This window comes from Saccoglossus kowalevskii, chromosome 20 (assembly GCF_978046115.1).
Source record: "Saccoglossus kowalevskii chromosome 20, keSacKowa6.1, whole genome shotgun sequence".
Classification (NCBI taxonomy): Eukaryota; Metazoa; Hemichordata; class Enteropneusta; family Harrimaniidae; genus Saccoglossus; species Saccoglossus kowalevskii.
Window position 1 is genome coordinate 1008113 of NC_140660.1, and position 18431 is coordinate 1026543.

Consider the following 18431-nt stretch of genomic DNA (forward strand, 5'->3'; position numbering starts at 1 on the left):
TTCGTTTGGGTTATTTTTAATCTCCGTCACAGCATAGAACACAACCTAACTCTGGTGATAATAATTTTACATTTGATATTGTCAGAAAATTTGGTCATCGATTGACAGGCAACATGACAACACATTCTTCATAAACCTCCGACATTTACAATTCATAGTAAGAAATAAGACCCAAACAGTGGGACCATTCTTGACACACAGGGAAATAAAGTAAATTACAAAGCAAACAAAATTAAAAAGGCTACCATCAAACAGAAAAGCCCCATAGCTTCAGACAGAGCAAACCCTAAAATGGCGTACGAGAAAAGCTGTTGTTTAAGGGAAGGATTTCTGGCATAGCCGATAATAAGACTACCGAATACGGTACCAATACCAGCACCGGATCCAGCAACTCCTACAGTGGCAGCACCAGCACCAATGAATTTTGCTGCAGCTTCTACATCACGTTGCACTGCTGATGTTTGGAAACCTCTGCTTATGACCTGTAAAATAATAAATCAATGAATAAATATGCCTTAATTTTTCACAAGTTCCCACTACATCACAAAATAGTCATTTTTATAGTCTGCAGTTTTCTTCAGTTGATTGGGACAAAAAAAAAATCCCAATTTTTGAGTAAAAACTGAAAATTTACCCAAATTTGCTCCAAAATGAGGATCCATTACCAGAAATATTTAATATACAAGTGCAGAAAATTTTGGGCAAGAAAGTCTGGTAGTGATAAGATTAAAGATAGGTTTAGGAGTGAATTAAAGATAGGTTTAGGAGTGAATTAAAGATAGGTTTAGGAGTGAATTAAAGATAGGTTTAGGAGTGAATTAAAGATAGGTTTAGGAGTGAATTAAAGATAGGTTTAGGAGTGAATTAAAGATAGGTTTAGGAGTGAATTAAAGATAGGTTTAGGAGTGAATTAAAGATAGGTTTAGGAGTGAATTAAAGATAGGTTTAGGAGTGAATTAAAGATAGGTTTAGGAGTGAATTAAAGATAGGTTTAGGAGTGAATTAAAGATAGGTTTAGGAGTGAATTAAAGATCTTGTATCTCTGATTATAATTTAACTCATGGGATCAAACCATTGGGACACCGAAAATGAAAAATGAAATTTGGTCAACAATATTATAAGCATTTTTATACTGGTTTCCATGAATTTTTCGTCAGATTTTATGTGATGAAACTCATTGATAAGAATCCTATTGTAGTGAAAACCTCTCAAAAACTGTACAAAGAGAATAATTTTGTCTAATTCACAAGGGGAGGTTAAATCTCAAAATACTTTGCATAGATGTACCGGTACATGGTCAGCAGTGCAGAAACTGAATCAGAAATACAAAAGGTACCCCCCCCCCATCCTGCTCCTTTTTGTGGTTATAAAAACCATTATTTTACTAACAAGGAATAAATCAATTTTAAAAAGTTTAGCATGTCACGTGTTAGGAAATTATTGTGGTTCTAAGACTACAATACCCATGAAGTACCAGGATGTACAACTCCTTAAAGGTCATGCATGTCATAAAGAAGTCCCAAGTTTATAGATTGACCCTCATTACACCCAAACAGTACTAAAAATTACCCAGAATTCTGATTTGTATCATTGAACATCCCAAACTTTTGTCTTGCTATTTTGGACCTAACTAGATTTCTGACCAGTCTGATATATTAAGTTTAAGAAAGTGATTAGAATATTTAAACTCCATCTGCTGGAAGGCAAATTACAAAGAAACTAAAAATGACAATCTTTAAGTAATGCCACCAACACAAGTACCGTAAAGTCAGTATTAGAAGTCGCACCCATTCTTTTTTAATAATTGAGAGTGAAAAATTCCATTTCTCATTTGTGTAGATGCTCCAATAGAAACCGCATCCGCTCTGTTGCATTATACAATTTTCATAGAAACAACAGCTTCTAATACAAATTTTACAGTGCTCTTCATCACCAGGCAGCTACTATGCACATTTGTTGCATCTATTCAAAGACAACCACTTTTTGTTGTGGGGTCCCCCTTAGTTAAATGCATACTATGGTTACAATACAAGTTTGATTTATTGTTGACAAAAAACACTACTCTAGCAAACCCTAAATTAATTTGGAGAACAATAAAATGTGCATTTTCAAGAAGAACCGCTCAATCCCATGGATTGCACCAAAGAATCATGGGACACTATTGTTCATGTTGTTCACAAAGTTAATCTTTTGTTATCCATTTTAATTTTAATTCTGAAAGTAAATTTGTTGTGAGATTATGCTCAACTGGGAGTGCCCCTTTAAGTCTTAATATTCTTGGCCTAACTTCCTGCATTAATGCATTCTCATTGGTATATCAGGTTTAACAAATGACAAATACATCAATTAGAGTGAGATAACTATGGTTTTTAAGTTTAGTGAAAACAGTCCAGTTAAGCAACAAGACGTGTATATAGTTGCTATCAGAATGGACCCATTCCATCCCAAATTGGAAAGCTTACTCACCTGATTAATAGTAGCGATAGTTTGTGGGGGTAAACCATTTGTACTGGCATTTGTTGATAAGCTACAAAAACACAAGTCCAAATCAAGTTAGTTCATTCACTAAAGTTTAAAACCCTTATCTGGTTAAGTCAATATAAAAGTACATAGAGATGTCAGGATCAAGATCAGTAGAGGATACATTTAAGGTAAGTTGGCAGCCAAAATTATTATCTTAATATGACCAAAGCCAATTTGGACAAGACAGCAGCCAAAATTAGTATGCTAATATGACCAAAGCCAATTTGGGCAAGATAGCAGCCAAAATTAGTATGCTAATATGACCAAAGCCAATTTGGGCAAGATAGCAGCCAAAATTAGTATGCTAATATGACCAAAGCCAATTTGGGCAAGATAGCAGCCAAAATTAGTATGCTAATATGACCAAAGCCAATTTGGGCAAGATAGCAGCCAAAATTAGTATGCTAATATGACCAAAGCCAATTTGGGCAAGATAGCAGCCAAAATTAGTATACTAATATGACCAAAGCCAATTTGGGCAAGATAGCAGCCAAAATTAGTATACTAATATGACCAAAGACAATTTGGGCAAGATAGCAGCCAAAATTAGTATGCTAATATGACCAAAGCCAATTTGGGCAAGATAGCAGCCAAAATTTGTATGCCAATATGACCAAAGACAAGACCAGTTGTCACATGTGATGTGTTCCTACTAGAACTCTCCCAATCTTCTCAAGATCTTGTATGATGCATAAAACATAAAGGTCATTTGATTGTTTTCAAAATATCGAATGGGATTTGACAGATGAAGAAGTTTTCACATTTAGCGTGCTGCACACATTTGATAATGGTTAATTTTGATGAAGTAAAGGCATCACAATGCCATATTTCACTGAATGATCAATATTTTGATCCTGAAATACAAAAATTCAAATTATTTTATCCAAGGCAACTTGTTTAACAGAATACATAAATAAGTCGCTATGTAATACACACAGAGCAGTAAAGATTTTGCAGTAGATGTTCATTAATACATTTTAAGCACAACACAAGATAGTGGAAAATCATCTTTTGTAGAGATGAAAATTTTGTAAACTTTACTTACGTGCTGTGTTCGTTTCCTTTGTTCACAATAGTTCCACTGATTGGCCGGAGAAGACCTCTAGAACTCCTGAAAAGCTAAATATACAAACAATCAGATATTAATTAACTTGCATAGAATAAAGAACTGTTTTCCCCAAATTTATGAAATTGATGAGTGTTTTACAAGACTGATCAGGATTTCCTATTGGGAGAGGGAGGGGTCCCCAAGTACTGGAATAGGCAGCTAGATTTAAAAGCACAGTATAGCAAAACTATAACCAGGACTCGTCTTGAAATTGGCCAGGGGAAAGACAAAAACGGCTCTCCTGGACAAGGCAATGCAAGTGATTAGGATAGCTATGCTATATCAATCCCTTCAAAATGGACAAATTGAAATAATGTTGCATCGCATCAGAATCATTAATCACCATGGAAACAGTGGAAAGTTGTGCACAACAAAATTTCAGAGTTTGCATCCATCTTGCTGAAACTACTAGTCTTCACTTGTTTCCACGGGATACAGGAAAGGTAATTTTTAAACGTTGAATTTTGACAATTGTGTGTGCAAAATAAATATAGTGCAATTCTCTGAGCAAATTTTAGTTGCCCAGGTATGCTAACATGCCCAAGTCTTGTCTTGTAAGCTCCCTGCAGTTTTGCAATCACCACATGGCAAACAAAAATAACCTTACCGACAATTAAAAACTGACTACAGCAAAACCAAGAAAACAGAACTGCAGCCAACACTGATACTCCTTTCTTACACTAGTCATTACTGACTTGACACACAAGACTATATCAAGTCGTGCAGTAAACTGATACCTGTACACCACATGCAAACAATACGCCAGAAAAATGCAAGCTTTTTTTTGTCAAGCACAATTATGCAATAAACATTGATAACTTTTGAAATCCTCACTTCGAATAATGTTTTTCTTAGGTCAAGGAAATTTGTAAATCATTTGATTTTACCAATGTTATTTGAATGTCAAGATCGACGAGCATTTTAAAACAAGATTTTTGAAGACTTCTTGACATCAAGTTCACCACATTTTTAGGGTTTTAGGATTGAATCTAGATCAACTCTGAAATAACTATTATTACACTAATGGAAATACTGCCTTGCTCCTGGCACAACACCTGAATGGTCAATTAAATTTTCACCTAACTATAATCATTTTATAGTTAACAAGGGATTAATGATGACTTTTTTGTTTATTTAACGTGTCTAATACTCTTTAGCCGGCTTCGATACCGCGGTGAAAAGTTCAAAGTTCAACTCCGTGCAGCCGACAAACATGTACTTCACATAAATGTAGAAATCACGCTGAACAAACTAAATCGTCAATCAAAGCGATACATGTACCATTAAATATAAAGCCATAATGCAAGAATATACAATTATGTCCGAAATGTGCAGTACAAGTGATAAACGCACTGTATCCTTGACTGGGGAAATCGTGCAAAGCTCGTTTACGTTGGCACGATTTCGTTTGACCCGGCACTTTGTAGGTGAGAGTCGAGGCAACCGATAATACATAGCATACTACGAGATGAAATGGGAAATACTTACCACAGCCTGTGAGACTGGTGAACAGACGAGCCTTGAGCAGATATACATTTTGTTTATGAGAGGCAGTAACTTCACTCAAGTTGGAAAATATCTGCAAGTGTAACTTCTGTAGTTATAAATCAAAATGGCGGATGCCGGTAAGTTGGATGGGAAATAAGGTAAAAAATATCAGGAAAAAATACTAGAATCAGCGAAATAAAGAGCTTGTGTGTTTCAGCTATATTGTTTCTGTATGAATTTGTTAAAATAAATTTCAGATGGCATTTCAATTAGGTCGATTGAGAAAGATTGAACACGTCCAACACCTACCTATGGGAGTCCCAAACTGCACGTAGATCGCCAAGAACGATAAATGCGCATGCGTTGTGACTCAAACCTAGTTTGATCTAGAGGGGTCGGCGTATTCATCAATTGCTAGTCCCCCTATCGGAGCCGAGTGATCACTGCTGCTGCAGCTGGCTGACTGATCGACGAATTTCCGAAGGAAGCTGGTCGATCATTCTGATATCGAGAACCGTTTCAGCCCTGATCAGCATCATTCGGACATAATCAGTGCGGCTCGTTCACATATTCCCGTTAGGTAATTAAGTTTTTTTTGTTTAATCTTCCATCGTAGTGGTTAGCATGTTGGTGACTTTTGTCTCGTCCAGCGTGCGTTGTTTATTGTCTTAGCACAACACGACGATGCCATTCCCATGTCTGGCTTCCCCACCGTCAACATTACCCGCAACGAAGCCCTTAGGAATACACATTAGGATGGATATCATGCTCCGGCGTTTAAATTATATATTTTTCTTCACTTGTAAGGTCGTAATATTAAATCCAATGGGTTGTATTATTGTGTGACGTACATGGCGGGAATTGCAATAACTGAAAACCCGGAAATGAAACTGACAAGTTGATCGCTTGACTGCTCTGTCGTTCTTGGTGATCTCTGTCGCGATGGCTGCGTTCTACAGTAATACTTGTAGATTTGGAGGATGTGGTCTGACGTTTGCTACCCTGGGTGAGCTCATTGAACACATCGAGGACACACACATAGGTATGTTGACCCATACATATTGAGCCATGTGGGAACACACGGTAATGGTAAGCTGTCAAATTTGTTTATTTGATCACTTCGAGAACTGTAAACAAACCTTAAACGAAAGAGGCATAAAGTATTTGATCATTTAGAGTATTTTGCGGAGGACTAAAAATCCTAGGGAGGAAATTGGTGCATGTTTCATAACATAAAATATTCAAATTCTGGTATTCAGCTTAAATCAAGCCCGTTTATTACTACAAGTCTCAAAAATACTTTGGTTTTCACTAAATTGTAAAAGCAGACAACATACAAAAATTTACATTTTGAATATTACCCTTCATTCCACCACCATCAAATGCTAGTCATCTCTAAAAAAAAAAAAAAAAAAAAAAATTAAATAAATTTTTGATGTAGTTTTTGACTTAGTGAGCAATTCAACACAACTGTGGTAAACACAATTATAATATTACTGTAAAATCTGTATTAGAAACCATGGCTTCTATTAAAATGAATGATACAATGCAACTCAGGGGATGCAGTTTCTATTAAAGCATCTACACATATGAGAAATGATTTTTGATTCTCAATTGCTCAAAAACTTCTTAGGGGTGCACAATCTTGTATAGATTTAACTGAAGTTGCCGATGTTTCGCATTGCAGTGTAGAAGCATGCAAACTTATATTTAGCTTTAATTCTGTTAAAGCTTCCTACATGTGTGCCAACAAAAATGCAGTAATTTTGCAATACAAAAAAAAGCAGAGGATTTTCCCCAGCCTGTCAAAGATAACTTGGAATTATTGGGTCTGATGATTGCATGCTTTCAATATGCATATCCAAGGTTGTCATTAAAAAAAATAAAATAATATCGTAAAATCTGTATTAGAAGCCGCATCTCTAATGTAAGTTGCACCCATTCTTTTTGAACAATTTAGAACCTAACATTTACCATTTCTCATATGTGTAGATGCTCTAATAAAAGCCACATCCCCTCTGTAGCATTGTACCATTTTAATAGAAGCTGCGGTTTCTAATAGATATTACAGTAATGTACATGCATACACATGACTACGGCAAAAGTGAGTTCACTTTGGGAAACATCCACTGAACAGTTAGTGTACCATGTGTAGGTGATACTTCAATATCCTCACGTAACCATGTGAATGCATATCCACCAATGTGCTCAAACATCATTTACATAAATTTGCATAAATCAGCATATTGTTTTTGTCTCTAAAATGTGGTATTCGTCATGTGGAAAAAGTTTTTTTTTTTACCTCAAGCCCCCCCCCCCACACACACACTAACTCTATCCACTACCATTAGTGCTTGATAATGTGGAGTCCCTGGGACCCACCCCTTATAAAATGTGTGGGTCCCTTAAAAATATGTGGAGTCCCTGCTGCTACCGCACTTTATTTTTCCAAAATAGTTTTTTGCATGCACTATCACACAATAAATATGAGCAGGCATTAATCACATTTAAGTTGTACTTTATTTACATGTTTATTCCACCCTTTACATGTCAACAATCAGCATTAATTATATGGTTTTCTTCTATTTTTGCTGATATTAAAATATAATGCTGTTTGTAAAAATTTTAAATCATTACTGGGTTTACCCTCAAGTGAATTCTTCCTCAACTTAGATTTAATACGATTCTGACAAGAATAGGCACCTTCACATGGAACCCGCCAGGAAGGCGATCTTGCAAATAACAAATCAATCCTTGGCTTTGGGAAAAGTGATTTTTTTTCCCTATACCCACTTGTGTTATATAACTGAGTAGTAATTTGTCTCCAGAAAACAATACACCAAAAATTGGTACATATTAGTACCGGATTCTGCAGTAAATTTGCCCAGGGCCGTTAACCAGCAGTTTCGGTTTTAAAAAAATATCGCCCAGGGTGATTTTTCTAAATATTTTTGGCGTCATTTTTCAGATATTCCAATCATTCCTAACGCCTAAAATAAAGTTTAAGTTTTTATTGAAGAGTTTGTTTTTTGCGATTAGCATGAGTGTGTACGCTTCATTTCGTTTCGAGTTTATCTTTTGAAATCAACTATATTTTGATATAAAAAAAAATCCATGCAGTTTTCCCATCAAAATCCAAGCATCTCTTTTGCGTTCCATTCAATAACATTAACATATTTAAATGACTATGGTAATTTGAACATCTTGGTATTATCCAGTATTTTGATTGGTTAATTAGCGATTTGAATTATTAGGTCAACTCATGCATGAGAAAGAACTTGACAGATACGCCATAGCATCGAGCATTCATATGCGACCGGAATTATTTGCTTACAATGAAACTGTTAAAGTTGCATTTGCATTTCTCAGCAAATTTATTTTTTGTACGTTATTTTAATCACTACATAGTAATAATCAACAATTGTGAAACGCAGCATGACTGTATTGCACAACCGTGATCATTTGCTGCTAGGCAATGCAGTTGTGTTTGTTTTTTATTAATATATAATTTGTTACCAAAAAAATTAAAAAAAATTGTATTTGGTGTACCAGGTTCGTTAATGTACTTTTTAATTCAGCAAGAAAAAAATAAAATTTTAGATTAGCTCCTGCAATAGTTTCTTTCGTCCTGGGTGGTCCAACTGCCAGTGTATGCGGGACAATAGCATTCCAAATGCACACATGTGTACTCGCCGGATGCGTCCCAGGGACTCACCAGTTGAAAAATTCATGCGTCCCACAGAAAAACTATGCTTCCTGGACGCAGAATTCTGTGTTAACGCAACCCTTGCACTACCCTCCAGTATTCCCTTATTTAATTATATACGTCCCTTCTAAGGACACCTCTATTTATTTAGAGTGCATGGACAATTGAGTGGGAGGGGATGCTGAGGTTTACAGTTTGAATTAGGGGTGGGGTGAGATAGAAAATATTACATTGTTTTTCGTAGCAATGTTGTTAATAAGATTCATGTAGTAAACAGTCATTCAGTTGCTTCTTTTGTCAACACTGACAAGGTTGTAGACAAATTATGTCATCTGTGGATTTAAAAAAAATAACAAAACTTGTTCAAACTACAGTACAGTTCTCGCGGAAGCTTTGGCTTTTGTGGCATCATTGTCGCCTACGCATGGCTTCATTGTCGCCTGACAATTGAAGCTGTGTTCGCCTCGCTTATTCTGTGGCATCATCGTGGCCTCAGCTTCGCAGTCTCATGGCATCAACATGGCATCAGCTTCAAACAGTGTTCTCCTCAGGATGTAAACAGCGTGGCGGTGATTAGCAAGACCGCCACAGTGCTTTTTTCATTGGGGATCTCGTCACGCTGGTCGGCCCGACCGGTACTCAAAATTAGCGACCACCACGGAAACGCGTCCGACTATTGTCATATTGTTATTATACTTACGTACCGACCGACAAGCATCCTGCCAGTCGTGGATAATAATTTGTAAACAATAGACATAGTCGTGCGATGTGGTATCGGCTTTGAACAATACAAGTCAATTTTGTAAAATTAGCACCTCTTTGTTTGTAAGTAAATATTTTCTGACGATAGACGCAGTCTTTAGATTGAAAGCTAAAATTCGATATAACATGGGCAAAGCGGAGTTCACGATCAGTTTACGCTACTCAAGAAAAAACAACGTGTTTATTGCGTGATTGGGTAAAATACATTTGAACTGTTATCATCGTGAATCATGTAAAAATTCTTATTTCAAGACTTCTTTTACCTTTCAAAAATTGCTAATCACCTCTTTCGAAAACCATCATGCAGTTTTCATCTGAAATCCATACCAACACATCGTGCTACAACATCGCTTTACTTCCGCAATGTAATTTTTATGATCACGATCATTCGGAAAACTTCAGGTTCTACCGGCATTACCATGCGGCATTCTGATTGGTTAATGGCGTTTTTGACCCACTGGGTCAAAGGACACATGCGGTCAACGAAGTGATCGAGTGATCAAAAATAATTTCTCCCGATAAAACTAGTTCAAATTTTACGTTTTTTTTCATATAAAAAAAAAGTATTTAATTTTTGCATGGCATCGAGACTGAGTAAGAGAAATTATTGGTATAACCGGTGTATAACATCGCGAAGTAAGTTATGTCACGTCGCAACTTTGATTGTAAATGTGAACGTTGTAGAAGCTGATGGTCGGAATAATAATCAGCAATCCGCCAAATAATTACGTGGTCGATTTTTTGAAGGAGAATTTTGTAGTAAATAAGATCATGAAAGTCTTGAACATAATCCTGGCTGGAACGTTTCAGATGAGTTTCATTTAACCTTTTACAATTTATTTGTTTCCTTTTAGTCTGCAGCATTTGCATTTCGAGAATGTTTCATTTTTAAATTCAAACTCTTCTAAGTTGTAAATATTAATATTTGCACTGTGACTGAGCTAATTAATATTACAAAAGTGCCCAAAATAAAAGTGTTTATAACACTGTGTAAAGCAAATAAATATCTGCCACATTGTTTTTGAAAATATATGTTATTTATTGTGTGGGTGTAAATGTGCTTTGGTCAATTTCTATTATTATGTAAATTATATGCAAATTAGGCCGCTACAGTGATTTAAATTCCTGGGGAGAACACTGTTCAAAGTATTGCGACATGAGTATGACCTCATTATTTTTACACGGAAAGGCAGTAGAGTAAAAAAAAAAACATGTACAGAAGTTCGATATGTAATCGATTTGAAATTCAAGGCGGTAAGGGGAATAAAATAATATGACCAAGAGTAAAATGACATTTTAAAAAGATATCTTGTTTATTTAATGTTGCGAGTATTGGGTACCAAAAACTTTGTGAAGTACATTGCAATCTGCAAGGTGACGAGTGTCATATTGACTGCAAGGAAAATCGTGAAAAATTTAAATCACACGATGCAATTTGCTATACGAAATGAAACTGTTCTTGTTATAAAATTACCTTATTTTCGTTCATTTTATTTGCTGGTAAGAGAACAGATTCAGATTCCTCATTTTGGTGGTATTTTTCTGTGTTTCGTTTAGTTTTAGCAGAGTCCGATCCCATGCCCGGATTACATACATGCAAAACACACGTACGTCGCCTGGTGCGTCGGCGTTGTCGCCTGCCATCTTGATACAAAGTTCCAAAACAAGTGCGTACATTTCTAACTATGATTGGGTGGTTGTGGTGGCATCGGTCTGGTAAAATTTTACATCCAATTTTCAAAATTAAGTCACGATCAGTGACCTAAGCTTGACCTATACGTACTTTAAAAGTATTCTCACAAAAAATATTTTCGAATAAAAACGAGCCACATGCCCTGTAAAAAATTGAATAGCACTTGACATGCAGAAATAATTTATTGGGCTTCAGAAAAAAAACGTGTCCAGTGGTGCCCAGTCGATGAACAATTTGAAACTCATGATACACACGGAAGTCATTCGATACTGAATATCATCGACCCCAATCTGGTTTACTTTATTTCCCAACTTGCAAAACTGATTTGTATCTCAGCCCTGTTTTTTTTTTCTTTTTTTGAACTGAGGTCAAATCCCGGCCGTTTGTCAAAATGTACCGATGTTTTTTAGTGAATAATTGTGAAGCCTGTCACAGCACAGTGAATCGACGCCGGAGATTGGATGGTATGACGACCCTTCAATTAGCGTCAAATATGCTTTGTTACAACATCATTAATTGGCTGAAAGTCACCTGATCGGAGCACGACCTGGGTCACAGAACCATATTTGTCCGTATTATCAACGGGACTTTGCGAGAGAACCACACCCACATTTTCAACCATTTTTAGCGCGGAAGTTGCCAACAAATGTCGAAAAACTCGTGAATTTTATGGATTTGAATAAAATAAAGCTAACGATTGGTAAGACTGGTTAATAATATATCCCCCGATACTCGCCGATTTTTTTAAATTTTATTTCAAGGTGAGAAATGGATAATTCAAGTTGCATCGATTTCAAGGCGACTGTTTCACCGCGACAACTCTATGCCGTGTTGTAGTAGTTTCGCGAGGTAAAACAAAAATATAGATATAATAAATAGTACTTGTTTAATTATTTGGTTTTACAGCCCGCAAATTACAGGACATGATCCCCATGAATTACGATAAATAAATGCTGATTGTGTTGAATGACGGACGTCGGGACCGTTTGGAGAAACCAACGGGGTTCGATATTCCAAACAAATTATTGGGACACTGTCGGTAGACATTTCAAACAAATGAAATTATTAACGAAAGACGAGATTTTTCCAGATATTTACGAACATACTGTCATACTAAATATATGCAAAATTCACAAATACACAAAGAGATATTTTCTTTCACTCAGGTCCATGCGTGGGACTTCTATTTAGCTTCATGGTCCTTCGGCTTGTCTTCTCCTTGGGAGAAATAACAATAATTATACAAATCGTAAACTCAACACAGTCAGGAAAAGAAACCCAGACAACCATGTCGTACTTCTGTTGAAATACATTTTGTAACAGTGTGTCACGTCAGAATAAGTTGTTTAAAATAAAATAGTCAATCCCAGCCAAATCTAGGTCAAAGGGTCAGATTGCGTGCATATAATTATTGATAGTTAAAACTAAAAGCATTTGAACTATAGACAGTTGTTCAACATCTATGCACGGTTACTAAACTAGTTACTAAACTAGTAACCGTGATCTATGAAAATCAGAAAATTGTTAGTAGTCAGAATTTTTGCACAGTCGAAAATAAAGCGGAAATTCAACAAGCGGTCGCAAAAGTGAGTGATTCGAAAGCAGAAGCGGGCGAGAGCTTGGGCGAAAGGAGTTCTGTACTTCTTTGTTTGATGAAGCGATGCTGATGCCACATTGTCGCCAAAATGAGGCCACAATGAAGCGAAGCGATGATCGCCTCAACTTTTTATGTCGCGACATTGAAGCGACGCTGAAGCCATAACAATGCCATAATGATGCGATGCTGAAGCGAAGCTGACGCTGAAGTGAAGCCAAAGCTTCCGCGAGAACTGTACTGTATTAGCACCATGGAAGGCTGGTGGTGAAACAGTATTCAGAAAAGTAATAAGAGTAGATGGCAAATTAGTCTGCAGTTTCCTTCTAAGGAAACTTCTGTGTATAAATTTTTTTACATTTGCATAGTTAACTTAATTTTCAGTTTAGGCATCCCAAAAAATAATTTTTCCCAAACTTGATGACGCTAACCAGGGTTTTAGCCAGAAAATAGAAAATACCTGTCTAAAAACTTTATCGAAATAAAAGACAGTACTGTAAAATATGTATTAGAAGCCGCGGCTTCTATTAAAATGGTACAATGCAACAGAGGGGATGCGACTTCTATTAGAGCATCTACACATATGAGAAATGATGAATCTTTAGTTCTCAATTATTCAAATAGTATGGATGCGACTTCTATTAGGGATGCGGCTTCTAATACAGATTTTACGGTAGTCTCTGATCTGTAACCATATAATTACAATCAATCTTTTGATGATTATTTATGGTTATTTTGTAATTTACTGGTAATATTTTCAATAAAAATTAAGACGGGTTTGTATTTTGCATCAGTCTAAAATGATATGTGGACAGGTGGGTGGCTGATGGCGATCCAACCTCACTTTAGTTCCAGTATCCCTGATCTGTATACAGTTAAATACTTTATTTTCACTTGGAATTAATTATCGCTATTTTTGCTGAAGGAACGATTCAGTGAAAATAAATTATAGCAAATAAACATGTGATCCAACATGGCAAAGAAAGAATGAAAGAATTGTCGTGTTTGTAGGCCTTGAATAAACTACTGTAGAATAATTTATTTTCACTTGAAATTAATATTCACTCAATGAATAAATCAATGAAAACAAAATCCAGTGAAAATACCCTTTTCCTATATTTTACAGTCAACTTGTCAAAAATAAGTGAAAATAAATTCTATACAAAAGACCCAAAAAGTCTTCTCAGCAGATTGCTAGCCAGCCACCAGTCCACTCAACTTTTTTCCATTTTTTTGTTTTTTTCTATTGTTCTTTGATAATTTTACCAAAATATATTGAAAACCATCGACATTTTCATGAAGTTGAATTGTTTTAGACTGGCAGTTGCAAATTCTAGGCTAATAGCCTGCTTCTCAGCGAAAATTAATTCCAGCTAAAATAAAGTATTTCACAGTATTGTCAAAGTCTAATTCAAAGCCAATTTATCTGTTCATTTCATTCACAGATAGTGACCCGAGATTTCTAGAGAAATTAGAAATTCAACAACCGGCGTATTTAGCGTTGAGTTACATTATGAGGTAAGTCTATACAACGATGGTCGTCAGGTCGACAGGATATTGTCCGTGTTCGTCATGGCCGTATGTTTTTGGTGGTCATCTGGATGGTGGTTGCCAGGGCTGTGTGTTTTTAGTGGTCATAGTAGTTTGTATTTGGTGTAGATTACATACTAAGTATAGTTACAAATGTACTTGTGAGACAGTTTGATTTAAGTGTTCATGGATTGGTAATGCCTGTGAAGTGTGAAGGTTTTGGTGTAAAGCATGTTTTATTGTAACTGAATTAATAATGTTCTGGATGAGGAAATGCCCACGTCCAATTTCTTGGCAGACTCAGAATGAGGCTCCAGCTAGAGAATCTAATTAGCATACAAGGGTGATTTGTGATGTCACAGGGGAATTTGTCATCGTTTCACGATGGCCGCTATATGTATGCAGTGCTCGGAAAGCGACACGGAATCTATCTTATCATCGTCTGACGAGAGTTATGAGATCAAGGAATATTATAACAACAAGAGATGTCACAATTTTGTTTTAGAGTGCCATTGACAAATTGGCCCATACAGGTTTGAACCTGCGAGAAATGTAGGTGATGTGGGTGACTGTGTATCTCCCCAAAATGACCGTGACGATTCAGGCACAGGCACAGAGTTTGAACATCATGACTGAAAATCTTAACGTTGTTATTTTTCTATTAAACTCCACCTGAACAATGTATCGGTATTGTTAGAAAATCTGCACTCTAAAATGTAAATTTGTGTGCGTCCGTTAGATAGCGTGTTCTATTTCCGGTAGGACGAATACCTATAACTGCAAGATCAAAACAAATGAAACTGTACTGATAAATGATTCTGGGCGTAAAATGGGCACTGCAGATAACGTTAGAAGGTTCATCCCAATATTTCCTGGTGTTCTTGACGGCCGGCCTTGGTCTACTGATGTCGTAAATTCAAATGTTTTGAAGACTTACATGATCGTCGTGTGTGCTGCTACACCTGCCAACAACACAGCATTCCCCCCATGATAACGATCGTAGTAGCTCGTTGTATATGCTGGTTTACTAAACGCGTGCATATGAAAAATGGTAAACAATTCTGTCTGCTCGCTATTTCCTGCTTTATGGTCCCGTCCCGTTGATGGCGCCATTTTGGCAACACTCGTAATGTTGTAAAAACTCAATAATGATGGAAGTGGGAGGGGGCGTGGCCCATTTTTGGAATATCATTGACTGTTTACCCAGTTTATATATACCCTTTTCACTTGTTTTTTTTTCATAATGTTGTTTATGAATCAATTTTGCACACAAAAAAAGTCGACTGTCCCAATTCAGTTACACTTTAACGGATAAATCAGTGAAAACAAAATCCAGTAAAAATATCCTTTTTTCTATGTTTTACATTCAACTGAAAATCAGTGAAAATAAATTTTTTTACAAAACATCCAAAATGTCTTTCGTCTAAAAATTAATTCCAGCAAAAATAAACTATTTTACAGTAATATCAAACTTGAAAATATTCATAACTGTATTTGACTTTGGATGTATGGCTTAACATTTTTTAATAATTTCTGAGTAAAATTGAAATACCGGTACGCATGGAACAAAAAAACATGAATATATAACATACCGCTGGTTATAAAGGTGAAATTGTTTCTGGGAGTGGTTAACATCTCAAAATAATGCTACAGTGGCCCCTCGCTAAGTCGTGGGTGTCGAGTCCAAGCAAAAACCGCGACTTATTGAGGGCTGCGACTTAGCGAGGTTTTTGGAAAAGTGGCTATTTATTCAAACAAAGGGACAGAATAAAAACAATCAACATGTGTCTTTATTAAAAGGTTGTCATTGATCATATACATGTACATGTTTATTTTGTTTGTGTCCAACGTTCTGTTGTCTTGCTGTTGTCGATGCTTGTGTCTTGGATGGCAACATTTTCCAAAATAAACCTGCTTCGTCAGCATTATAAGTTTGTTCCTAAGAGTAACCACCAGCTTTGATAATTTCTTTCAATTTTCTTGGAAAGTTTCTTGCAGCCTCAAGATCCGCTGATCTAGCCTCCCCTTGTACAGAAATTTTATGGACAGCGTGTCTATTTTGCCAACGCCAGAACCACCCAGCGCTGGCCTCAAAGTCCTCGCAATTGTTTAACCAGGATGCGAGCCTTCTCCCGTATGATGGGACCAGACAGTGGCGTTCCTGCTGATCTTTCTTGAATAAACCATACATATACAGCTTAATCGATGTCTTCATTGTCTGCCAGTTTAGCTCGTTTTTGTTTGAGTCCAGATTCTTGGTCCACATCGAAAATAAACTTCCTCAGCTTAGTTTCGTCTTTCACCTATCCACGAATAGTGGATTCACCTACGTCGAGGTCACGTACGATCTTCGCCTTGGTTTCACGTTGGACGTCTCTAGTATGTCCATGATAAAAGTAAACCCGAAAATGATGTTTATTTCTTGACTGAAAGCCGATCACACTTTCACACCTAGCCATTGTTTATGTTCACTCGTTGGCCGCATACTCGCGGTGTGTGTCGGCATACCTTTGAAATACGGTGCTAATTGATAGCACTGTTTGTAATCATAGTCTGCCAGTCGGCATGCTTTTTAAAACTTCACACATTTATGAATAAAAACGAACTGACTCATGCACAAAGAAAAAAATGGACATCAAAAACAATACATGTACATGTGTACTATGATTTTAGGAGCCATGGTGATACCCGCGACTTAGCCGGGACCGCGAGTTATTGAGGTGTGAGTTAGCGAGGGGCCACTGTAACTTCCCTGTACATACTCTACTGATGGGAAGAAACCACTTACAATTCTTTAAATCAGGCACTGGACGCTTGTCTGAAAGTAACTGACCGATTACAAATTTGCTCACCTAACATTAGTATATAAATGATACATGCTGTTGTGGTAATATTCATAATCTGTTTTTATATGTATTTACAATATCTTTATTATTATTATTATCAGGTTTGTGACGGACGCTGCACGCGAACTTATGAAAAAGAAGAAAACTCATTCGTTGAATAATTCACAACGAAGTACAACACCCACAGGTAAATAAATGTAGTTCATATCATGTGCATGAGATGGGGGTTTGCAAACTGGTTCAGTGTTCTTCCCAGGCCTCTGAAGCATCATGGTACCGTGACGCTTGGACACTCGCCCGTGATGCTTATTGCTTTGTTTACAAGTGTCAGTCTTGTTTTGAACATCTTTAAAACAATAACATGTATTGATTGAAAGGTAATCGCGCTTTTGTTAGCCTTACAAAGACGGTTTTGAAATGGAAGTCAGCAAAAAGTCACCAAATGCATCATCCTGGCTTAATTGCTGAACAGATCCTCGTGACAAAAACCATAAACCCATTTTATTAATTTTATATTCAAAATCAGTTTGATCAGAACAAATCCGTCGGACTTGTAAAAACTGAGAGAACGGTATAGAGTCTTTATAACGTTTAGGATGACATGAATCATACAAAATGTATGAATGTGAATTCGTCGATATCTAAAAAAAAAAGCTGTTGCTGGAAACACTGGAAGTGAACTCTAAAGATGGATGAAATGTTGATACAAAATTAATAAAATTATCAAGTTCACTGCGAGTACACGATGCTGCCCCAGCACAATCATCAATTAAAAACGTTCTGGCCGATATAAGTATTAAAAATAGCTCTTTTAACGTACCCCACAAATAAACATGCATAGGAAGGGACCATATGGGTGCCCATAGCAACGCCCCAAACTTGAGTATAAAACTCATTGTTAAATGAAAAACAATTTAAAGTTATAAAGTGAGCTTGTGTGCATTCTTATACCAGAGGACCACCTCAGAAAAGATGATTTTTTTGTAAAAAAAATGATTTCTACAACACTTTTACAATTAAAGAAACAAACATGTTTACGAAAGCAAGCATATTTTATTACAATACAATTTACATATTATCTGAATTTACGGTGTAAAAATAAGTAGGGTCTGTGGGATACAGTCTTTATCATAATCTTCGTTTTGGGATGTATTGACTACACAAACTCTCCGAACAAAACA

General features: G+C 36.4%; 2 protein-coding genes across 3 annotated transcripts in view; one reads left to right on the forward strand and one right to left on the reverse strand.

Moving 5' to 3' along the window:
• Positions 1-5531, reverse strand: LOC100369919 (ATP synthase F(0) complex subunit C3, mitochondrial-like). 2 transcript variants are annotated; one of them, XM_006817081.3, is made up of 5 exons: positions 5429-5531; positions 5120-5225; positions 3569-3642; positions 2467-2527; positions 1-482 (listed from the first exon to the last, which is right to left on the reverse strand). In XM_006817081.3, the coding sequence occupies exons 2-5, from the start codon at positions 5165-5167 to the stop codon at positions 216-218; spliced, it is 450 nt and encodes a 149-aa protein (XP_006817144.1). In that variant the 5' UTR covers positions 5168-5225; positions 5429-5531; the 3' UTR covers positions 1-215. The 2 variants fall into 2 exon arrangements, with proteins under 2 accessions (XP_006817144.1, XP_006817145.1); XM_006817082.3 differs by having other exon boundaries at positions 5120-5210; positions 5429-5502.
• Positions 5505-18431, forward strand: part of LOC100370363 (juxtaposed with another zinc finger protein 1-like) — a 22572-nt gene continuing 9645 nt past the window's right edge. The window contains exons 1-4 of the mRNA XM_085494623.1: positions 5505-5699; positions 5927-6161; positions 14320-14392; positions 17352-17437. Coding sequence (XP_085350749.1) covers positions 6062-6161; positions 14320-14392; positions 17352-17437 — 259 coding nt within the window. The 5' untranslated portion in view covers positions 5505-5699; positions 5927-6061. The remainder of the gene's footprint in view (positions 5700-5926; positions 6162-14319; positions 14393-17351; positions 17438-18431) is intronic.